This window comes from Wyeomyia smithii, chromosome 3 (genome assembly GCF_029784165.1).
Source record: "Wyeomyia smithii strain HCP4-BCI-WySm-NY-G18 chromosome 3, ASM2978416v1, whole genome shotgun sequence".
NCBI lineage: Eukaryota > Metazoa > Arthropoda > Insecta > Diptera > Culicidae > Wyeomyia > Wyeomyia smithii.
The window spans coordinates 7,929,753-7,948,893 of NC_073696.1; the positions used below are offsets into that span (position 1 = coordinate 7,929,753).

The 19,141-nt window shown below is 40.9% G+C and overlaps 1 protein-coding gene across 10 annotated transcripts in view; it reads right to left on the reverse strand.

The window, feature by feature from the left end:
• LOC129729389 (uncharacterized) overlaps positions 1-19,141 on the reverse strand; it is a 47,503-nt gene that overhangs the window by 9,376 nt on the left and 18,986 nt on the right. For 3 of the 10 annotated variants that reach the window (XM_055687928.1, XM_055687933.1, XM_055687927.1), the window contains exons 2-12: positions 12,949-13,331; positions 12,366-12,683; positions 10,956-12,214; positions 7,077-10,786; positions 3,883-7,010; positions 3,731-3,818; positions 3,070-3,536; positions 2,920-3,009; positions 1,071-1,277; positions 479-582; positions 192-373 (exon numbers count right to left, since the gene is read on the reverse strand). In XM_055687928.1, the coding sequence (XP_055543903.1) occupies positions 192-373; positions 479-582; positions 1,071-1,277; positions 2,920-3,009; positions 3,070-3,536; positions 3,731-3,818; positions 3,883-7,010; positions 7,077-10,786; positions 10,956-12,214; positions 12,366-12,683; positions 12,949-12,950 (9,555 nt within the window). In that variant the 5' untranslated portion in view covers positions 12,951-13,331. Of the gene's footprint in view, positions 1-191; positions 583-1,070; positions 1,278-2,919; positions 3,010-3,069; positions 3,537-3,730; positions 3,819-3,882; positions 7,011-7,076; positions 10,787-10,955; positions 12,215-12,365; positions 12,684-12,948; positions 13,332-19,141 lie in introns of all 10 variants that reach the window. The other 7 variants (XM_055687929.1, XM_055687930.1, XM_055687932.1 and 4 more) reach the window with 6 other exon arrangements.

Genomic DNA, 19,141 nt, shown 5'->3' on the forward strand with positions numbered 1-19,141 from the left:
TACTTCAACCGGACATGACTCGAATGAAGAAAGATCAATACCAACATAAATTACAATTATCATGCTCTGAACTATTTGTGTAATATCTTTTTGTGAAATAACATGCACATACGATGGCACAAGAGATATGAACTCTGACTGATCACGATTGCATCCAAGCTACGTCAAATAAGGCTTAAAATGGTGCTTACCTTCGCTTTCTGTTGCTGCTTCAACTCTTCTTTTTTGTAGTTGCGCTGGTAGGATGTGATCACCCGCCGCAAACGTGTATTCAAATCTTGCATGGTGGGCCAAATTAGCTCGGGGTTTGTCTCTGATGGCGCCGGTGTTGGTGCGGCACTGGGCGTCGTACCAGCTGTGGATTCTTCATCATCTAGATTAGTGTTTATTGAGCAATTGGTTAACAAAACAAACCTACTACAAGGACTACGGTGTGTTCTATCGGAGAAAATCAAGTTGCTTGATTGTTGTGACTTACCATCTTTTGATTCGACGCCAGCGGATGAGGAGCGAGCCTCCGATGGGCCATCTTCTGGATCGTCCTCGTTATCACCTTGCTTAGAGTTGGCATCGTCATCGGTTCTAAGAGGAGCGAGAAATGAAAACAATCAATGAAAATTTTCAGTAATGAGTGTTGAGAATTAACTGAACTAAAGAAGTTGTTATATTGTATGTGTATGATTGATATAAAAAGTATAATGTTAATTTGTCTTTTGAATTTTTACGAGTGTTAGTTTTCAATGATATCACGGGAAATGTTTATGGAAATGAAACGATGTATTTAATTAGTCAATACTGAGCATTACGGAGAAGCATCATGCAAAATTTAAATCACCGGGAAATGGTCTCCGTACAGTGAATACTTACTCTATATTAACAAGACTTTGTAGAGGAGTTCATTGTATTGCAAATACACTCAGAATAATTCAAATAAACAATTTCAACAAACATTCTAACTGCGAAATAATTGATCGCTAAAACAGACCGAATCGATATTTTAACGAAGAGAACAGAGAAAAAGAGCGCACGGGAGAAGGAAAGAAAAAAAGGTAGTGAAAAAGTGGACTTACTCTTTGACAATCGTTGTTTCCTCAACGGCTCCATCGCCGGGACCACAGTGAGTCTGGAAGCAAAGCATAGGATCCGCTCGCATCACACGGTAGTTTTCGCAGCCATGTTTATATGTGCCGACTAAAAGGCTGCGATCGCAACAATTTGGATTCCACCATGAGCACGGCAGCTGATCGGGCGTCGGCGGCGGGCGAATTGGAAGATCGCTACATTCGGTGAATGAGGGGGAAGAAGAAATAGAGCGTTTTTGGTTGTTTTTGTCGAGAGAAATAGAGAGAAGAAAAATAGAAGGGATTGATGTGGATAATCAAATTGTATCTGATTTTGCTAATCGTTTTTATAATTAATTGAATAATACAACTTAAAATGCCTGATATAATAGCAGTAAGAAACAGTTTGGCTGCATATACTAAAGCATGAGGGAAAACTAAAAAATGACAGTGTAAACTGGCCGAATTAAATTTTAGTCCGAATTCGAAAGCTGAGAATCTTGAATTTGTAGCACGGAACGCCCCGATTCGCCTTCTGCTTTTGCTCATTGGTGAAAGTGGTCACTGGTGTGAAGAAAATCAAGACAAAATGCTTTCTTCCACCTTAATCGACGCTGAACAATTTCCAGAAATTCTGTCCGGACGCCCATTAAACCAAAATTGCTGCTTATATTTATTTCACTTTAAACGTACTATCAGAAAACAATCATCTTGTTTCAATTATATTATCAGAGGAAGAGTGAAAAGTTCTTGGTATATGATTTAATATGATATTAATTCAATAATGTTTTTGTATTTGAAGATATTGTTTGGCCAGCAGTATCATAACGAAATCTATGTTTGCGATCTGGGTAATTCAAATGATTTTTTTTGCTCCACCTTATCATTTTTTTTTTTTTTGAGTTTACGGACGGTAGCAGTACTACTTTTAAGAGCATTTGATATTGTGGTTGCAACTGTATAAAATCTAGAAAATATAGAAAATAAATCTAGAAAATATTCGTCGATTTAGTAATAAACTCAGCTCCAAAACTTTATTTTGTAAAAACGCACAGTACGAGTAGGACATTGAAGAATAAATTGCGTTCGGACAAGCTACGTGACGTCTGAAGGGCATCTTCATCGCCCGATAAAGAATTTAGCGCTTTAGTTCAAAAGTTAACAAGATTTTCAATAAATATAAATAGTCGAAATTTCCTCCCGATGTTTCATTTCAAAAGTGATTTATCTTTATAGAACCTAATAGAAAACACTTCGATTGTAGAAATGTCGGTGCTCACGTTGATTGATTGATAACCAAAATCCAAACCTGCACTACTAATTACCTTCGAGGGAAATCTAAATTCATTTGCACATTCATTATAAATAGAAAAAAAATATAGGCACAACAGTCACAAATCCAAGACATGAAAAAATTACCAGAAAGAAAACACAGCTGTACAAGTTGAAAAAAAAAAAGAAAATTTGGTGATCGAGCCAATCAGTTTTAATTGAGGGAACTGAATGATTGCATGATTTGTGTATGCACATGAGCGTGTGTGAGTCTTTGATCAGTAAAAACCATTAAATCGCTAAAAGGCAACATGATCTGCTGAAGAGTGTTGTAAATGATTTGATGTTGACCCATGCAGCTTTTGCTTCCCGGAACATTTGAAAAGAATTCCGTGTTGGCATAAATAACAGTCAATAAAACAGCGAAATTGCAACGAATAGATTTCATGTGGTGGTAAAAACGATTAGAACACGGAAAACAGAAAAAGATAGCACATGAGAATGAAAAAATGATTTCGAGATTGATTTAACGATTAGCAATAAGAGTTTGGGATGAAGGGAAGCTATATTGCAATGAATTAAATACCTCGCGCTGGCACCTTCATGAATCTGCGTCACCAAGTCTCCGAGAACTTCGTGCCTTATATAGTATAACATTCGGACGCGCAGTAACACTCTGTGGAAATATCATAAGTTATTATAGAACTCTGTTGATTTACAGAAAATAAAAACCTACTTATTAGCATGTCTGGTTAAATGTTTCTTGTAGTTGATATCCAATAAATTATCAGCATCGTACTTCTCATCTTTGCTCCAATGATGAGGATCACTAGTTGGTGTATTGGATCCACCAGTATCAGATCCAGATTTTGTAGGCTTCGTCTCCTTCTGTGTTCCGGAAGAATTTGATGATGCATCTTCGTTCACTTCGGTGATACTTCCTTCACGTCGAAGCGTTCCCGACGCTGACGCTGGATTGGTAGATTTGCGTCCTGTGGAAGAAATATGTAAGAAACAGTTCTGCGACCTATCCTTGATGAGCACTATACCTTTAGCATTACGACCCCTCGGGACAAGATTGTGCAAACCACTGTGGTTTCGAGCAATTTCTCGCTGCTCGCCGCCTTCCGTCGGCGTTATCAAATCCCAAATGAAGTTTTTGATTTTTTCATCGCCTTGATATCGGTCCAGACAGTACAGGAGCTAGAAAATAGAAATATTATAATTACGTTGTCCAAGTCGTTCGTATGTATGGAAGAAAAAAAACAAAGAGTATCAGTATGTAAGTCGAGAAGTTAACTTGTTTTACTCAGCGAAAACCTAAAGTTTTCTCAATATTAGCATAGTAACATCATGCGTCATGTACATAACAAAAGTATACATCATATAATACTTACAATCACACGCGCACAGTCCTCAACATCCTGTTCTCGCCAACCTCTCTTGAATTGCCCTTGTTCTAGAATCTCCGTCCAGCGAGCCCAACTGGAAAGGGATTAGAATAATTACTCAAGTCACCATCACAGAAGCACTCCTTCTTTTTACTCACCCGTGTGATAATAATCCTTTCTCAACCTTGAAACACTCAGACCGTGCCCAATTTCCGTACGATACCTCGTCAAATCCAAGCGCAGCCAAAGTGTCTCTGTCACGAGGAATGTAATCGTCCCGTTCGATCTGTTGCTTTTTATTCTTATCTTTCCCACGGTTCCGCTTGCTTCTGGTTTTCAAACCCATTCCGCCTTCTTCGTTTTCACTACCATGTTCACCAGATGATTCATCTGACATATCCATAACACCATCGTCGTGTCCGTACCGCTTAATCTGCGTACGTTTTCTCGGTTCTGCTATGACCAAATCTTCCGTTTCATCCTTCTCACAAGCGGCAGGATCGATTTCTGCTTTCTTGGCCCACTTATTCCAAAAGTCTGGATCGTCTATATTAATGTCACTACGATTGGCCGCTGCGGCGAATGAAGCCTTGGAGAACGTTGACCCTTTCTCACTTTCCATCGTGATAACTTGCGTTCGTCGCAGCAAGATCGAGTCAATATCCTCTTCACAAAATTTGTCACCCGCATCGTCATCCATAACGGCACCGTAGGCTCCTTTCTTCAATAGGTCCTCAATTTCCTTTTTCGACAATTGTTTGTTAGTTCCTTCCTTACCCTGTGCAGTGTTCATGCTTTGTAAAATAGCCTTATCAAGACCTAGCTTAAGTGAGGCCTTATCGAACATTTCCCGTTCGTACGTGTTTCGGCATAGCAGTCGATAGATTTTAACCATCTTTTGCTGGCCAATACGGTGACAGCGAGCTTGCGCCTGCAAATCATTCTGAGGATTCCAATCGCTATCGTAAATAATAACCGTATCTGCAGCCGTAAGATTAATTCCTAAACCACCGGCTTTTGTACACAATAGAAAAACGAAACGATCTGAGTCTGGTTTTGAATACCGATCAATCGCCGCCTGTCGCAAGTTACCGCGAATTCGTCCATCGATACGCTCGAAAGGATATTTGCGATAGATCAGATAATCCTCAAGGATATCCAAACAACGAACCATTTGACTAAAAATCAGTACTCGATGCCCGTTGGCTTTGAGCTTTGGTAGAAGCTTATCAATCAGAACCATCTTACCCGATGATACTATCAAATTCTTATAATAAGCTTCCGCATCCTCACCATGTTGCTGCCTATAGTCATATTGGATTTGATCTTCAGCTCCGTTCAATAGATACGGATGGATACAGCATTTCCGAAGCTCCATCATAGTATTCATCAAATTAGGAATATTTGCCGATGTAGTTCCCTTCATCAAGAAGGAAAAGTTTTGCTCTAAAATTCCACGATAATACTTTTTCTGGATGTTGGTTAATTCTACTTCAACAATGGTTTCTTCTTTTGGAGCCAGTGATTTTTCTACGTCGTCCTTAAGTCGCCGTAACATCATCGGTTTCAAGAGCGCCTGCAATTTTAGGACTTCACTTTCAGTCTTCAAACTGCCAAATTCTCGCAGGAACTCGTCATTCGATGAGAATTGACTCGGCTCCAGGAAGTTCAACAGAGAAAACAGTTCGTTAACGTTATTTTGTAATGGTGTTCCTGAAAGCAAAACTCGGTGTTCCAGATTCAACTGTCGGAGACCTTCCAGAAGCTTGCAATTGCGGTTCTTAAGTCGATGAGCTTCATCTATCACACAAGCCCTCCAGTTATAGGGCTTTAGATCCTGATAATCGGTTACAATCATTTCGAACGTTGTAATCAACACATTGAACTTATTAATTTCTTTGATGTACTTTCCATTTTCATATCGGTAATAAATTTCGTAGTCCTGAATCATCTGACGACTAGTTGCCGATCCGTGGTACACAATCACATTCATATCAGTCCAACTTTCAAATTCACGTTGCCAATTGGGAATAGTCGAAAGTGGAGCAATCACTAAGAAAGGCCCGCGAATCCCGTACTCAAAAATAGAGTGAACGAATGTCAAACTCTGAATGGTTTTGCCTAAGCCCATTTCATCGGCTAAAATACAATTATTTCCTTTATACCATGAGTAACGCAACCAATTCAGACCTTCCAGCTGGTACGGACGCAAACTGTTACCTGCCTTATAAATTGGGGACTCTGATAGTGGTTTCCATTGGTCCGGATGAGGTCGTTTCTTCGTTTTCCACTCACTTTTAGGTGGGATTTTGTTGAATCGATAGTACTGATCAATTTTCGGAAGATCGACATCATCTTCAAGTTCCCATGTGCTATCTTCATACGGTAAACTCTTCCACTTAACCAAATAATGTTTAACAGTTTTACCATCATCGTCCGTGTGTTCCGAAACATCTAGAACCCGATCGACCTCGACGAAGTCTGGATTGAATGACTCTTCGTCCAAGCTTTCAAATATGTTAAGGTGTTGTTGTTGCTTTTGTAGAAAACGCTTTATTTTATTTCCTACACGTTTATCACCCTTGAACAGTTCATCTTCCGTTCGCCATTCGCAGTGAAGATATGAAAAATTTCGATATTTTACAAAATATTCTTCAACGTCAATAAACACAGGATCTTTCTTCTCTTCGGGTTTTTCGGCATCTTTGTACTCTTCCACCTTAATTGCATCTTTTTCGGTCTTTTTCTCCTTCTTAGTATGCTCGTCATCATTTTGCTCATCACTGCTTTCATCTACATCTTGATCTTTTAGTTCAGAGGCTTTATCCGATTCATCTTTCTGTGGAGCTATTTCATCTACTTCTTTCGTTTCGCTTTGTTCTTCGTCTACCTCCATTTTTTCCTCAGACGGACTTTCCGATATCTCGGGAGGTTTTATATCTGAGTCTACCTCTTTTTGTTCTGATTTATCATCAGTTATCATTTTTTCATCTTCTTTCGTTTCCACCTTTTCTGAATCACTATCTTTTCGTTCTTCAGCTTGCGTTTCCTCGTCTTCCGATGGTGCTTTTCCTTCCAAGTTGGATGCACTTGGTTTATTTTCTGCTGCATCTTCTTCGGTTACATCTGTTTCTGAAGACTTCTTTGTTTCTGTGTCACCATTAGCATCTTCCACAGCTCCAGACTTCTCATCCGGCTCAGGAGTTTTCTCCTTCGGCGGCGGTGGTGGAGGATCTGGCTTCAGTTCTCGTTTACCCATTCGAACTGCTAGCACATACTGCACCACCTGGTGGATAAAAATAAACAAAGGTTATTTAACATTAACTTTTTTCTTTCATTCGAAAATACCCACCATAGAATCCTCATCACCGGTGTTGACGTATACGTAGTTTGGTTTGTTAGTCTCGTCCGGTTTTATTTCGGTGTTGATATCCATTTTATCATCTGATGTGCTCACTTTCTCATCGCCTTCCGCTCCGAGCGAGCTTGAACTTGCCACAGTGCCATCAGCTGCGGTGACATCACCCACAACGGCACCTTCACCACTGCTGTCAGCATCTTTTTTATCGGATTCGGATTTCTTCTCCCGTCGGCTCGCTGGAATGGGAGATATTATGCCCGATTCATCATCCGAAAATCGCAACATGACATCGTCGACATACTTTTTGCGTTGCGTGTTACGAGCAGATCGGCGTTTAGAGCTATCAATTTCAGCATCTGGAGGAGGCGATGGTGGTGGAGTACTCATCAGGTCGTCTCCTTCACCATCTGATTCAGTCATCATTCTTCGGTAACGAGATCGACTCTTCGAACTGCCACCAGATGATTTTTTGCTCCTAGAAGCACTTGAAGAGGAACTCTTCTTTTTGCTTTCGCCGCTTCCTGGTTCTTTTTTCTTACTACTCTTCTTTTTCTTGGGCGTTTCACCTTCTGTTTCACCCCCGTCACCAGCACTTTCACCATTCTCCTGCTCATTTTCTTTCTTTTCTGCTTCAATCAGCAGGCTTTTGATGGGAATCTTAGACACTGGAATATCGTCAAAGTCTGTCACCTCACTATCCATCGGACCCTCGATTTTCGATTCCTTCTCTGGTCCAGAAGTTGCATCAGTGGAATTCTGTGAGTGCATCAAAGAAGCAAGTGTTTGATTCTCATCGCCTTCGCTCGTCGCTTTGGAGTGATCCTGGTGGTCTTGATCTTGACTAGCATTATCCATCGAGATAGAATTGTCTCCATCAGGAGCACTGATAGTTTTCTTAGTGCTTTTTTTCTTCGTCTTTGTGGATTCCTTCGGTTCCTTTTTCTTGGGTTCCTTTTTCTCCTTGGGTTCCTTTGTTTCCTTGGGTTCTTTGGGTTTTTTAGGTTCCCGTGGTTTTCGCGGCTTTTTCAGTTTTTTGCCACTGGCGTCAGTCGAGGTGTCAAGATCTCCAACGGAAAGATTATCTTGAGATTCTGTTTCATTCATTGTCTCATTGAAGCTTTCGGAAGTTATCTCCGATAGCCCAGTACCTGCCGTGACGGAGTCCTCGGAGACAGGCAGTGTCGTAACAGGAGCAACGGGTGTTTGCGACGTTTCATCACCAGACGTAATCTGCGGTTGCTGAGGAGGTTGCGTTTGTCCTGAATCCGGTGTAACGGTTGCTGTAATCACAGCAGCTGCTGCCGCTTCCTGAGCCAGTTTTTCCGACTTCTTTACACGAGGTTTCCGTGGTTTATTAGAAGGGTTTCGTCCACGGCGGCCTGTTGTGCTTGTAACTTGAGGACTGTCGATCATGGCGGACGAATACATAGAATGGTTCTGCATCATGCACTGCGGTCCACCCAGGCAGCCATCAGCGGTTTCGTGTTGTTGAAGCATAGCAATTCGCTCTTGCATGCGCATGATTTTCTCCTGCTGGTCCGCCATTGGAAGTTTATACATATCCTGCAACTGCTGCTGGATTGCGGCTCGTTCTTGTGCATGTGATTGGTATGTGGATTGATAGGGATTCATCATCTCTGTACCCATCATACCGTGCATTGCGGGACCGTGAGGGCCGTGCATCATCGGGCCACCTGATGGCATATGCATGCCATACATCGGAGGCGGCTGACCTTGACTTGGAGGAATACCAGGAGCTCCTATTTGTCCATATTGTGGATGCATTTGCGGGTGCATTTGCGAATGTTGCAAGGTCGGTGGAATTTGAGTAGTGTTTGTCGGTATTGTTGTAGCTGGAGTGCTCGTCGAAATGACCGGCTCCCCCGGCATTTGCTCTGTTGGCATCTGACTCGTGTAGGATGACAACGAAGTAGTAGTAGGAATCGTTGGGGTCGTAGTGGACGTGGGAACAGAGTGTGTCTGTTCCGGACTCGCAGTCGTGGCAGTAGTAACCTCGGGCTCCTGCAGCTCTGTAAGTGCAACTGAAGTGATTGGTTCCGGAACTGTTGCTGGCTCAGCTAGAAGTTCAGTCTTTTTTGTTTCAACAATCGGTGCTTGTTGATTGGAGCTGTCCGAGTGATAAATATCGTCCCGTTTCTCATTGACTTCTGTTGCTGCACTATCAAGACCAAGAGTTGGTCCTTCACGGATAGTTTCATCAAGCACTGCTTCTGAACTAAGAAGGGAACCTCCCGTTCCGGTGTTTACCTGATTCATATTCTCGAAATCTGTTCCGGACATCAGCGAACTGGATGATTTACTTTCGTCAGTATTGGATTCTGCTGGTGCTGGAACGATACTATCTCGAGACTCTTCATTGCTACTGTTTTGCTCGGAAGCGGAGTTTCGTTGCTGTAAACTATCGGTTTCACTAACTGCTGATTCAGGAATAGATCCCGCCGCTCCCAGACTCGAGGGTGCCTCGTTGGCGTTACTCGAAGCTAGGCTATCAATAAGACTAAGATCTGTCGACGGTTGTTGAGACTCGGTACTTGGAGTTTGCACAGTTTCCACACTGGTCGCAGCTGCAGGTTCAGCCGTTGTTAGTGTTGAAATCGGTGGAAGTTCAATCGAGGAAGCTGAGCTTTGCTGTTGTTGTTGTTGTTGCTGCTGATGTGATTGTTGCGTTTGCATCTGAAGCGGTTGATGCACGGCGAGCGTCGCAGTTGATGCTTGCATACTCTGTAAGTCATTCAGTTGTGATGACGCTTGCGATATCGGGATTGAAAGCTGCGCCAACGGCTGTGTTGGGACTGGCGACTGAGCTGATGTGGGAATGGTTTGCACCAAATGTTGTTGGATTTGTTGGTGCTGCTGCTGCTGGTGTTGGCCGCTTGGCGACATCATCATTTCGTCATTAAATGACGGTGATTGCAGCTGCTGTGAAATTGAATGTGGAGAAGGAACAGTTGCACTTTGTGGAGGCTGCTGAGAGGCCAAAGACGATTGCATCGTTGCTAGATGGCTCTGATGTTGGGATGCTTGCTGTGAGTGCATTTGTTGCAGATGAGATGGTGGTTGAAGCTGCGTCAACATTGGCTGCTGCTGTTGTGTTTGCTGCTGAGGTGGATGCTGATGCGGTTGATGCATTGAAGGCAGCTGTTGTTGAGGAGGTTGCTGTTGCTGCTGTGGCTGGGAAAGATGAGGTTGATGTAAACTATGTACAGGTTGCTGTTGTGGTTGCTGGGGTGTTTGCTGTGGAACTGAATCGACCAGACTCTTGTCGTCCAAATTACTATATTGCAACCCACTTGGAGGGCCTGGGGTAGGTGGTATCACAGACATTGTTTGCGACACAGGTGGTATCAGACTGGAGATGTCGTTCAGCTGTGAGATCTGTTGAGCGTGTGGTGGAAGCGGATGGGAAGCTTGTGACACGTGTAAATGCGGAGCATGGGAATGCATTGGTGGCAGATGCTGGTTCCCTAGCTGCTGTTGTTGCTGTGGGGATTGCTGTGGCATTCCATGATGAGCGGTACCGTTGAGACCTCCACTGCCAGGTCGCTGAACCATCGGTGGCCACTGCTGATGATGTTGTGGGGACATCGGCAGTCGTGGTCCAAGCGGAGACAGTGGATTGTTTTGCATTTGTTGTTGGTGTGGTGGACCTCGGTAAGCAGCGGCTTGGGAGTATTCCATACCTGGAAAAAAACAATTTCCAATATCACAACACAATCCATGCCATAGCAAAACAGTTTGCACGGGACTATTTGTAGACTAGTATTTCTAAGTTTTTTAGCAGTATTTAGGGAGTATTATTTATCATTACCAGAAAAAGTATGAAGAAATTTTAGGATCAGTTAAAATTACCTGCAGCAGTAGCAGACGGCGGCATAACCATCTGTTCCAGCGCCTGCAGAGTGTTAACCGGACCCGAGGCAGAAGACGTCGTCAGCTTAGTTACTGGCATGGATTGTTGTTGCGACCGAGGACTTTGGATACTACCGCCCGAGCTGGCTATATGCGGATGTGGTGACATTGTTGTAGGAAGCGTTGTCTGAGGTGTCTGCGATGTTACACTGCTAGGAGGTTTCGCCGGAGACATCACCGGCCGTGGGGACATCTGCGTATGGGGAGACATTTGCGGTGGTCGTGGCGACATTTGTGGAGACAACTGTGGAAAAGGTGCTCGATACTGAGGACTACTTCCATGTTGCTGTGGTTGCTGCTTTGTAGCGTTTGGCAGGTAGGATTGCTGCTGTGGAGCACTCGCACCGTAACCCGGCACACTCGACAGCGCACCATGTGACATTTGATGTCCACCTAATGCATTAGTGCCGTGATGACTTCCAGGTTGCTGACCCGCTTGCGGTTGGGACATTGATGCTCCAAGAGCACTGCTGCCATGCATTAGCCCACCACTATTTGGTTGCTGTGAGTGTAGCATACCAGGGTGCTGATTGGCCAGCAAACTGCTCTGTTGTTGACTTTGTTGTTGACCTAAACCTGCCAATCCGGGATGCTGCGGATGACTTTGCGGGTGTGTTGGCTGACTTCCATGAGTTGGTTGCTGACTCTGCTGTTGTTGCTGTTGTTGAACAGGCTGCATTTGATTGGCATGCATTTGCTGTTGCGATTGCGGTGTTTGACCTGGCAATGGCAAATGGGACTGGGGTGGATGCTGAGGAAGTTGACCTGGTGGCTGTTGTTGTGGTGTGTTCATCTGATGATGGCTTGTTGGGACCTGGCTAGCGCCAATATGCTGCGCATAGGCTGACTGGTCGATCTGATGCTGGTTGTAGACATGCTGACTCGATCGACTAGCATGCTGTTGCATTGTGGGTGCGTATGACGCGTATCCGGTTTGCGCCGTCGCAGACTGTGGCTGGACAACCGGCGCGCCCGGATACATCGAATGACCAGCCTGTGGATAGTGCTGTGAAACACGTTGCTGTTGCTGCTGCTGGGGTGGCTGCGGTTGTTGTTGCTGCTGTTGGGTCGGCTGCTGCGGTTGACTCAACGATCCGTATCCTTGCTGTGGCATCATACCGCTCATCATTGCTTGCTGTGTGGGGTACTGCAGCTTTGATGAATCCTGCTGGGGATAACCAGTCATATGTTGCCGGTAGCTGTACGAAAACAATCCATTATTATCACAAGGTGAATACATTCACTAAATATAAGAGTTCAATCGGAACAAAACAGGCTCAAGGTTTAATGACTGCCCATATATTGAATACCGAATTCGATTTTTTGTTTAACAGTTACAACAGTTCGTACCTAGTCGGTGCTTGTCGTTGAGTTGGTTGCGGTGCCTGTGGATGACCGTATCCCATCGGTGCACCGTATGGATTCGCCTGAGGTGGTGGAGGAGGTTGAGCACCCCACAGCGCATCGCTCATACCAGCCATGCCAGTGTTATGATCTGGCATGGAGTACATGTTGTCGGCCGTAGCCGGCTGGTACGAAGGGTATTGCGACTGAGGCTGTTGCTGCTGCATCGGATGTGGTGCTCTATGTCGTGCGTACGGCCCACCAGCATTTCCCGGCGGCCCCATACCTCGGGGAGCGGTTGGATCGTATCGATAGTATGCATCCCTAGTGTTGTATTTTCAGAGAAAAAATATAGACATCAAGTTGAGCCATCAGCATCAGAACATTTATGGATGAATGTGACAAATAAGTACTATTTTTAACCGAACCACATCGACATCCTCTCGCATGTGATTTCTAACAACAATCGATCTGGCTAAAAATAGGTTAAATTGCTCGACTCCGCCTGAACGATTTCGTAACAAGCGTCTCCATTTAATGCAATTGTACATGAAACGAAATTTGATGATTTTTCACTGTAGATACTCACATTTTGCAGGCGACAAAAAAGTCGGATTCCTTGGAGACTATCGAAGTCCTGTTTTAAATTTTAACACTACAGTTAGTATTGACAGAATTATCTGCCGTTTTAGCTGTTTATAAAACGTTTAGCAATTTACTGATAAAATGCTAGCGGTTTCACTCGCTGCGTCTGACTGACACATTTGCTGATGTCGGTGCTTTTCCTGCATAGAAAATCGATTTACGGAATATATATTTAACACATGTTTTCAGTTTGATCGTATCGTTCTAAATTCGTTGTTCGATAGGAGAGTTGTAGCACTCAAACATTGCAATGCAGAGTGAGTGCATTTACAATAAAAAGTTACTGGAAAATTGCGAGTTTGTTGGGTTGGTGACGGATTTTCGAACCTGGAATGACAAACAAAGAAAAAGAAAGTATTAAAGCAACAGACTATCTCGATATTACATCGCATGACTTTCTCATTAAAGCTATCGATTATTTTGAGATAAATTTATAAAACACATTCCATATTCTTAAAATTATCCAGGGTGGCCACTCATTTTACATTTTCGAATTCCCGCATTTTTCCCGACATTTTCCCGCATGATTGCAACAAATTCCCGATTTGAATCAAAATGCTGAAAAAGTTGTGAATTCACTTCTGAAAAGTTTTCAGAATCTATGTAACGCGTGATAAACGAAATACAGTTAAATCGCAGTATTTTTCCTGAACGTAAGATAACATTACACTGGGGTCGCTTTTTACGCGGGTTGTTTTTATGCGTTTTTTTTTTAAACGGGATATTTTTAACAATAACGCGGATTTTTTTTACCCGATTCGAATGATTATTTGTACGCGGTATCAAATAAGTTAAGTATAAATATATCGAATCTAATCTTTTAAATGCGGTACAACCAACCGCGTAAAAAGCGACCCCAATTTGAAAAAAAAAACAATTAAAACAAAATATTTTTTACTCTTAGGTTTAGTAGTTTTATGTTTACCCTTAGCTTCCCATGACTTTTTCTGATGATTTGAGCAAAGGAAAATTTTTTTTTGTACGAAAAGTGCAGTTTTGTTTGTTGTTGTTCCCCTCATAGTTTGTTAGTCCATCTAGTCCATCAAAGTTGCATCTCTCTGGTCATCTGCCAACATATTCAACTTTTTTGCATCCAGCGCTCAAAATGGTCGAACTGATGAAAAAAATGATATTGGGGACCAACATTTCTAAATAAGTGGTTTCGAAACTTAAAAAAATAACCTGGAAATCAGAGTAATGATCCTAAACTATTATTTTTCAAATTGAAAGTGTTTTACTAAAATTTTCCCAAATCCTTTTTATTAGGATATTTTCTAAAAAATTTTTGGTTTTCATTTCTCCATGATCTTGTTCTTGTAAATGTACAGTTTACATTATGCAGTTTTTAAAAAATACATTAATATTTTTCAAAAATCAGCTCTTTGGAATGTTTAATTTAGAATATTTTTAATACTCAACTACTATCAACAACTTTGGCGAAAACATCGCACCAATCAAACAAATCGTTCTGGTTTCGAAAAAAAAATTCAGATATTTTAACCTCTTCCGTGTTCAAATAATCAACGTTGTAACATTTGGCAACTTAGAATTCAAAAAATAAGCTTTTTGAGATATTCAATCAATTTTTTTCAACAGAACTACTATCTACAGCTTTGCCGGAAACATCACATCAATCAAGCTAATTATTTTGGCTTTTAAAATATTTAAAGTATTTTTGTTTATTGGCCACAGATTTAGTAGCCAACTGTTTAGTGCACAGGGCGATTGCAGGGCTAGCACTACGATCCTGCAGACACTAAAAGTCTCTCTCGAGCCGAGACACGAACCCACGACGACTGACTAGTTAGGCCAGCATCGTAAGACCAGTTACAAAACAACAAGCACCTCCGTAAAACATTGATTTGTGTTGTGCCGTGTCAAATAAATGTTGAACAAAAACAAGCATGTAAAAAGTCGTATGCAGAAACAAATAAAATAAATAAAATGTTCTCTTAAAAACCTCGCAAACGACTATGCTGTTTTCTAAAAGCATTTCTGATTGCATTTACCTCAAAAATAGTTTTTTAACAGTTAAGTTGTATAAATACGAATTTGAAATATGTACAAACTTTAGTTTAAAAAAAATCCAAAATAATGTTTGCTCTATTTTGTGGCAAGTTTTTAATGTTTTTTCAATTAACTGCTCCGCATAGCAAGTTCATCTCAAACCCAAATTTCCACCAGCATTGAGCTTCTAAGCAGAAATGGTAGCTAGTTTCGCTGGAGTTCGCCAAATATTTCTTCTAAAAGACTAGCTGAAATAAAAGTCTTTAAAAAACTGGAGAATCAGAACTGTGTACCACTTATTTTATCCTCAATTTGTTTATTCAAATAACTACTAATAACTAGTAATGTTAGTAAGATTGTACAGTGAAACTTATTTTCCATTGCTACTAGAAATTGAAACAGTTTCTATGAGAATTTATGATTGATTCTTTCGCTAAAAACGTTTTCTCGACAAACTGGCAACTTCCATTCCCAGACTCCGGACCAGTTTTCGACCCCGGTTTTAATTCGCTTTAAAATCCTGAGAAGTCCCACAGAGTCCATTCATTTTTTTAGATAACACCAGATTTAGACTTTTTATGCTATTCTAAGACATTTGGTGTCAACATTTATTTCATTTGAAAAGCAGGCCTGATAAAAGTAGTCAGCTGATCAGCGGATCAAAAAAAGCAAGTTTAGTGACTTTTTTGTTAAAAAATTGACTGCTGAAGAAAAATGTAACTTTTAATGGATCAACTTGCAGTTCTGCACTTCCAACTTCTCCATCATTTGTAATTGCATCATACACAATACTTTGAAAAATCTTGGTAACAAAATCCCGATTAAAGAAAAAAATTCCCGACTTTTTCCCGCATTTTTCCCGATGTAATTCAATTCCCGACTTTTTCCCGCATTTCCCGTTTTCCCGATTGAGTGGCCACCCTGTGAATTATCTCTTAGACCCATTCATTGAAAAACTAAAGTATCGCTAATAAATCGTGCCGAGATTCATCATCTTATGTGTAACTTGAGGCTAGATGAAGGAATCAAAAACACAATTCGCTTTAAATCAATGAGAAATCTTGTTTTACCTTTCTCATAGAGTTTAGGGAAAAAAAAAGGCAAACAACCTAATATACCTTTTGTACTTTTTCAATTATAAACAAACTTTTTCAATTATTCTAAACAAATAAAGTTCAACATTCTGTCAAGTGTAGAACGGCAACACTAATTCACCTGTAGAAACTCATCTAGAGGTTTTTGAAAAGTACGCACGGTACTCACAAAACACAGCCCTAAGACGTCGCAAGATGTTTCAACGTATGTGTGAACGAGATAACATATCAACACCACCCTTCATATGACAACTAACAGCGGGCACAAAATAATTGTCATTCACTGTTACTCGGTACAGGCCAATGGCTCGATAAAACATTGCTTATACTAGAACGGCTAAGCTTTGTTGTACTTTGTACTAAATTAAAAATGCGAAAACTGTACTAGGTATAACCCAAAATAACTCACTTTTAAGGACACGATAATTTCACTGTGCAATGTCTAATGTTTTCATGTCTAATGTCATTCTAACGCACCGGTCTCAACTACAAAAGCGGGTAAAAATGTTCGAAAAAGGGGCAAAATTGTTGGTTATGGAGGAAATAAATAATTAAACACAAAATCGAATATTTGACCATTTCCTCACAAATCCGTCTTGTGTTTTGTATATCGTTTGTATCCTGATTTTCCTAGAACGGTGACAACAGACCTGTAAACTTGTTTGTAAATTTGTTCCATATACGCTGCATCTTTGATTATACCTGTCCCGTTTGTAATCTTTCCTATTTTGGAGTGTCTCACAGATCTGATAATTACAATATTATACAACTACTCTAAGACTCACTCTATATGCTATTTTTCGGAAAACGAAAGTATGAATCTCCACTTTTTTGCTGTTGTAAAAGCAAACGCTAAATGGGAAAAGCTATACGCTTATGAATATCTCGAATTTAACATAGAGCGTACAGGATTTCCCCTTTCAGAATTTGCCCTTGATCAAGACTGTAAAACTAAAACACGACAACCTACAAAATTATCCCTTCACTAAGCTAGTTTAACTATGTACATTAATTTTTCACTGCATGAATTTTTCGACTTAGTAATGATGATACTTCAATGAGTGTGAGAGCGGCTCGAAGACATCGTTTAAATGAGTAAACATATGAATATTTTAGTGAACTGAAATCGAAACCTATTATGATAAAAGATTTTATCAATAATACATGCTAATTCATGTATAACATAACTTGTTAATTGGCATATATAAACTAACTAACAGTCAGCAAGATAGCATTACAATTTTTTTTTATTTCACACATATGAATACGTGAATTTTGATGTTGTTTGTTAGATGACAAAAGACGAATGTAAAAAAACAAAGAAAAATCAGCTCGACATGTTTGGAACTTGAATTGATTACTCCAGGGGCCAGAAGTATCGAAAAAATATCAAATTTGACATTTTTGCCAGACACGCACCATCAGCAGAGATGGCAGTCAAAATATGTGATTGCCATGCTACAGCGCTTACACAATTATGAAATTAAATTGAATTGGAAGTAGGCACAAGGAATATATACCAACCTACAGTTTGTGCAGAGCAGAGAGGTTTATTAACCTCGTCGTTTCAATCGCACTCAGTTTACTCATCTCTCCTTCACACTGGTAAATATTCATATGATTTTACCCGAGAGTTGAGACTACTTCATGGAGTGTTCCATCTATTCGAACTGAGCTGTATAGCATGTAATCAAAATGGCCAACCAATTAGCAAAATGCATTATCGTTCAGTGTCATTGTATGTAAGTCAATGTTTTAGAATTTTGATATCCGTTTTCAGTCTACAAAATGAAGTTCACTTGTCACAAAAAAGAAGAAAAAATCCTAAACTATTTTAAGCATTATTTCATTTTGCACAAAAAATCTGTTAGCTTGGAGCAAATCGAAATAACTCATGAATAGTAGAACACTGCTGAACAAAGTCTGAGTGAACTGTACTTTTCAAGCCTGCTGGCAATGTATGCGTTCGAGTTTACGTCTCATCTTTTTTATCATCTTCTTTCAGACCACCTTTTGGGTATGTTTCTTTTATCCCAATGTGCGCTTAGAGTATTTGTCGTTTTAATAGCCTTACAGCTCAGTCAGCCATTTGTGTACACAGCGCGCATTAAGTGTGCATGTACTGTTTCCATTTACCCGCTCGAGTCAACAGAAGATTATCGGTTGGCAGTTGGTGAACGTAGACCGAAATCACCCGATGTCGCATTTACAATCGCGAACTGATGAACGCCTAGTTTTATTATCTTTGCTATGTCAACCGGAGAATGCCATATACACAGACAAACCAACGGAGAGGTTGCTGGCAGAGCTGACGAACAAACCGTGATTCGCCATGTTTTTTCTTTCGTATTAAACTTTCAATTCGCTTTTACAATCAAAGCTTAATTTACCATAAAAATTAAACTCAATTAAAGTACCGCAATCAAAGAATCAAATGATGTTAAATCCCATATATGTAGAATTATTCAATGATGTTCCATATTTAAGAGAACGCAATAAATCGAAAAATAATTGATGAAAAAATTAAAACACTCGAAATTTTTACTGTTTGCAGCCTAATCATAATGCAAATGACTATTTCGAATGATAGCATCAGGGCATTTCAAACCACGCCACACGAACAGTAGCACTGATGCGCATGCTTAAAAATTAACTAAACAATAATTCATTTGTATCCCTCGCCAGTGTCAGAGAAAAAATCACATCCATGCTTCGATTTTTCATCTTCATTTAAAATCCAGCATAGAAGAGGGGTGAGATATGGGACAGGTTATCAGTAGCAAGTGTGTCGCCATTACCCTGGAAGCAGATCAGGCGCAATCGAAAGGGTGATGCGGCCTCTCCAAGAAATTGGTACTTTCTCGATATTATCATTAGGGTGCCGTTCGCAACCGGCGGCAAGGCAAAGGCTCAGAATAAACAGACATCGACATTGCTCAACTTCCATACCACAGGGATCCCGAAGAGCCAAAGCTCGTTACCTTATGCGCTCCCCAGTAAAGCAAATCCTCAAAATGAAAATTGGCCCAACAGAAC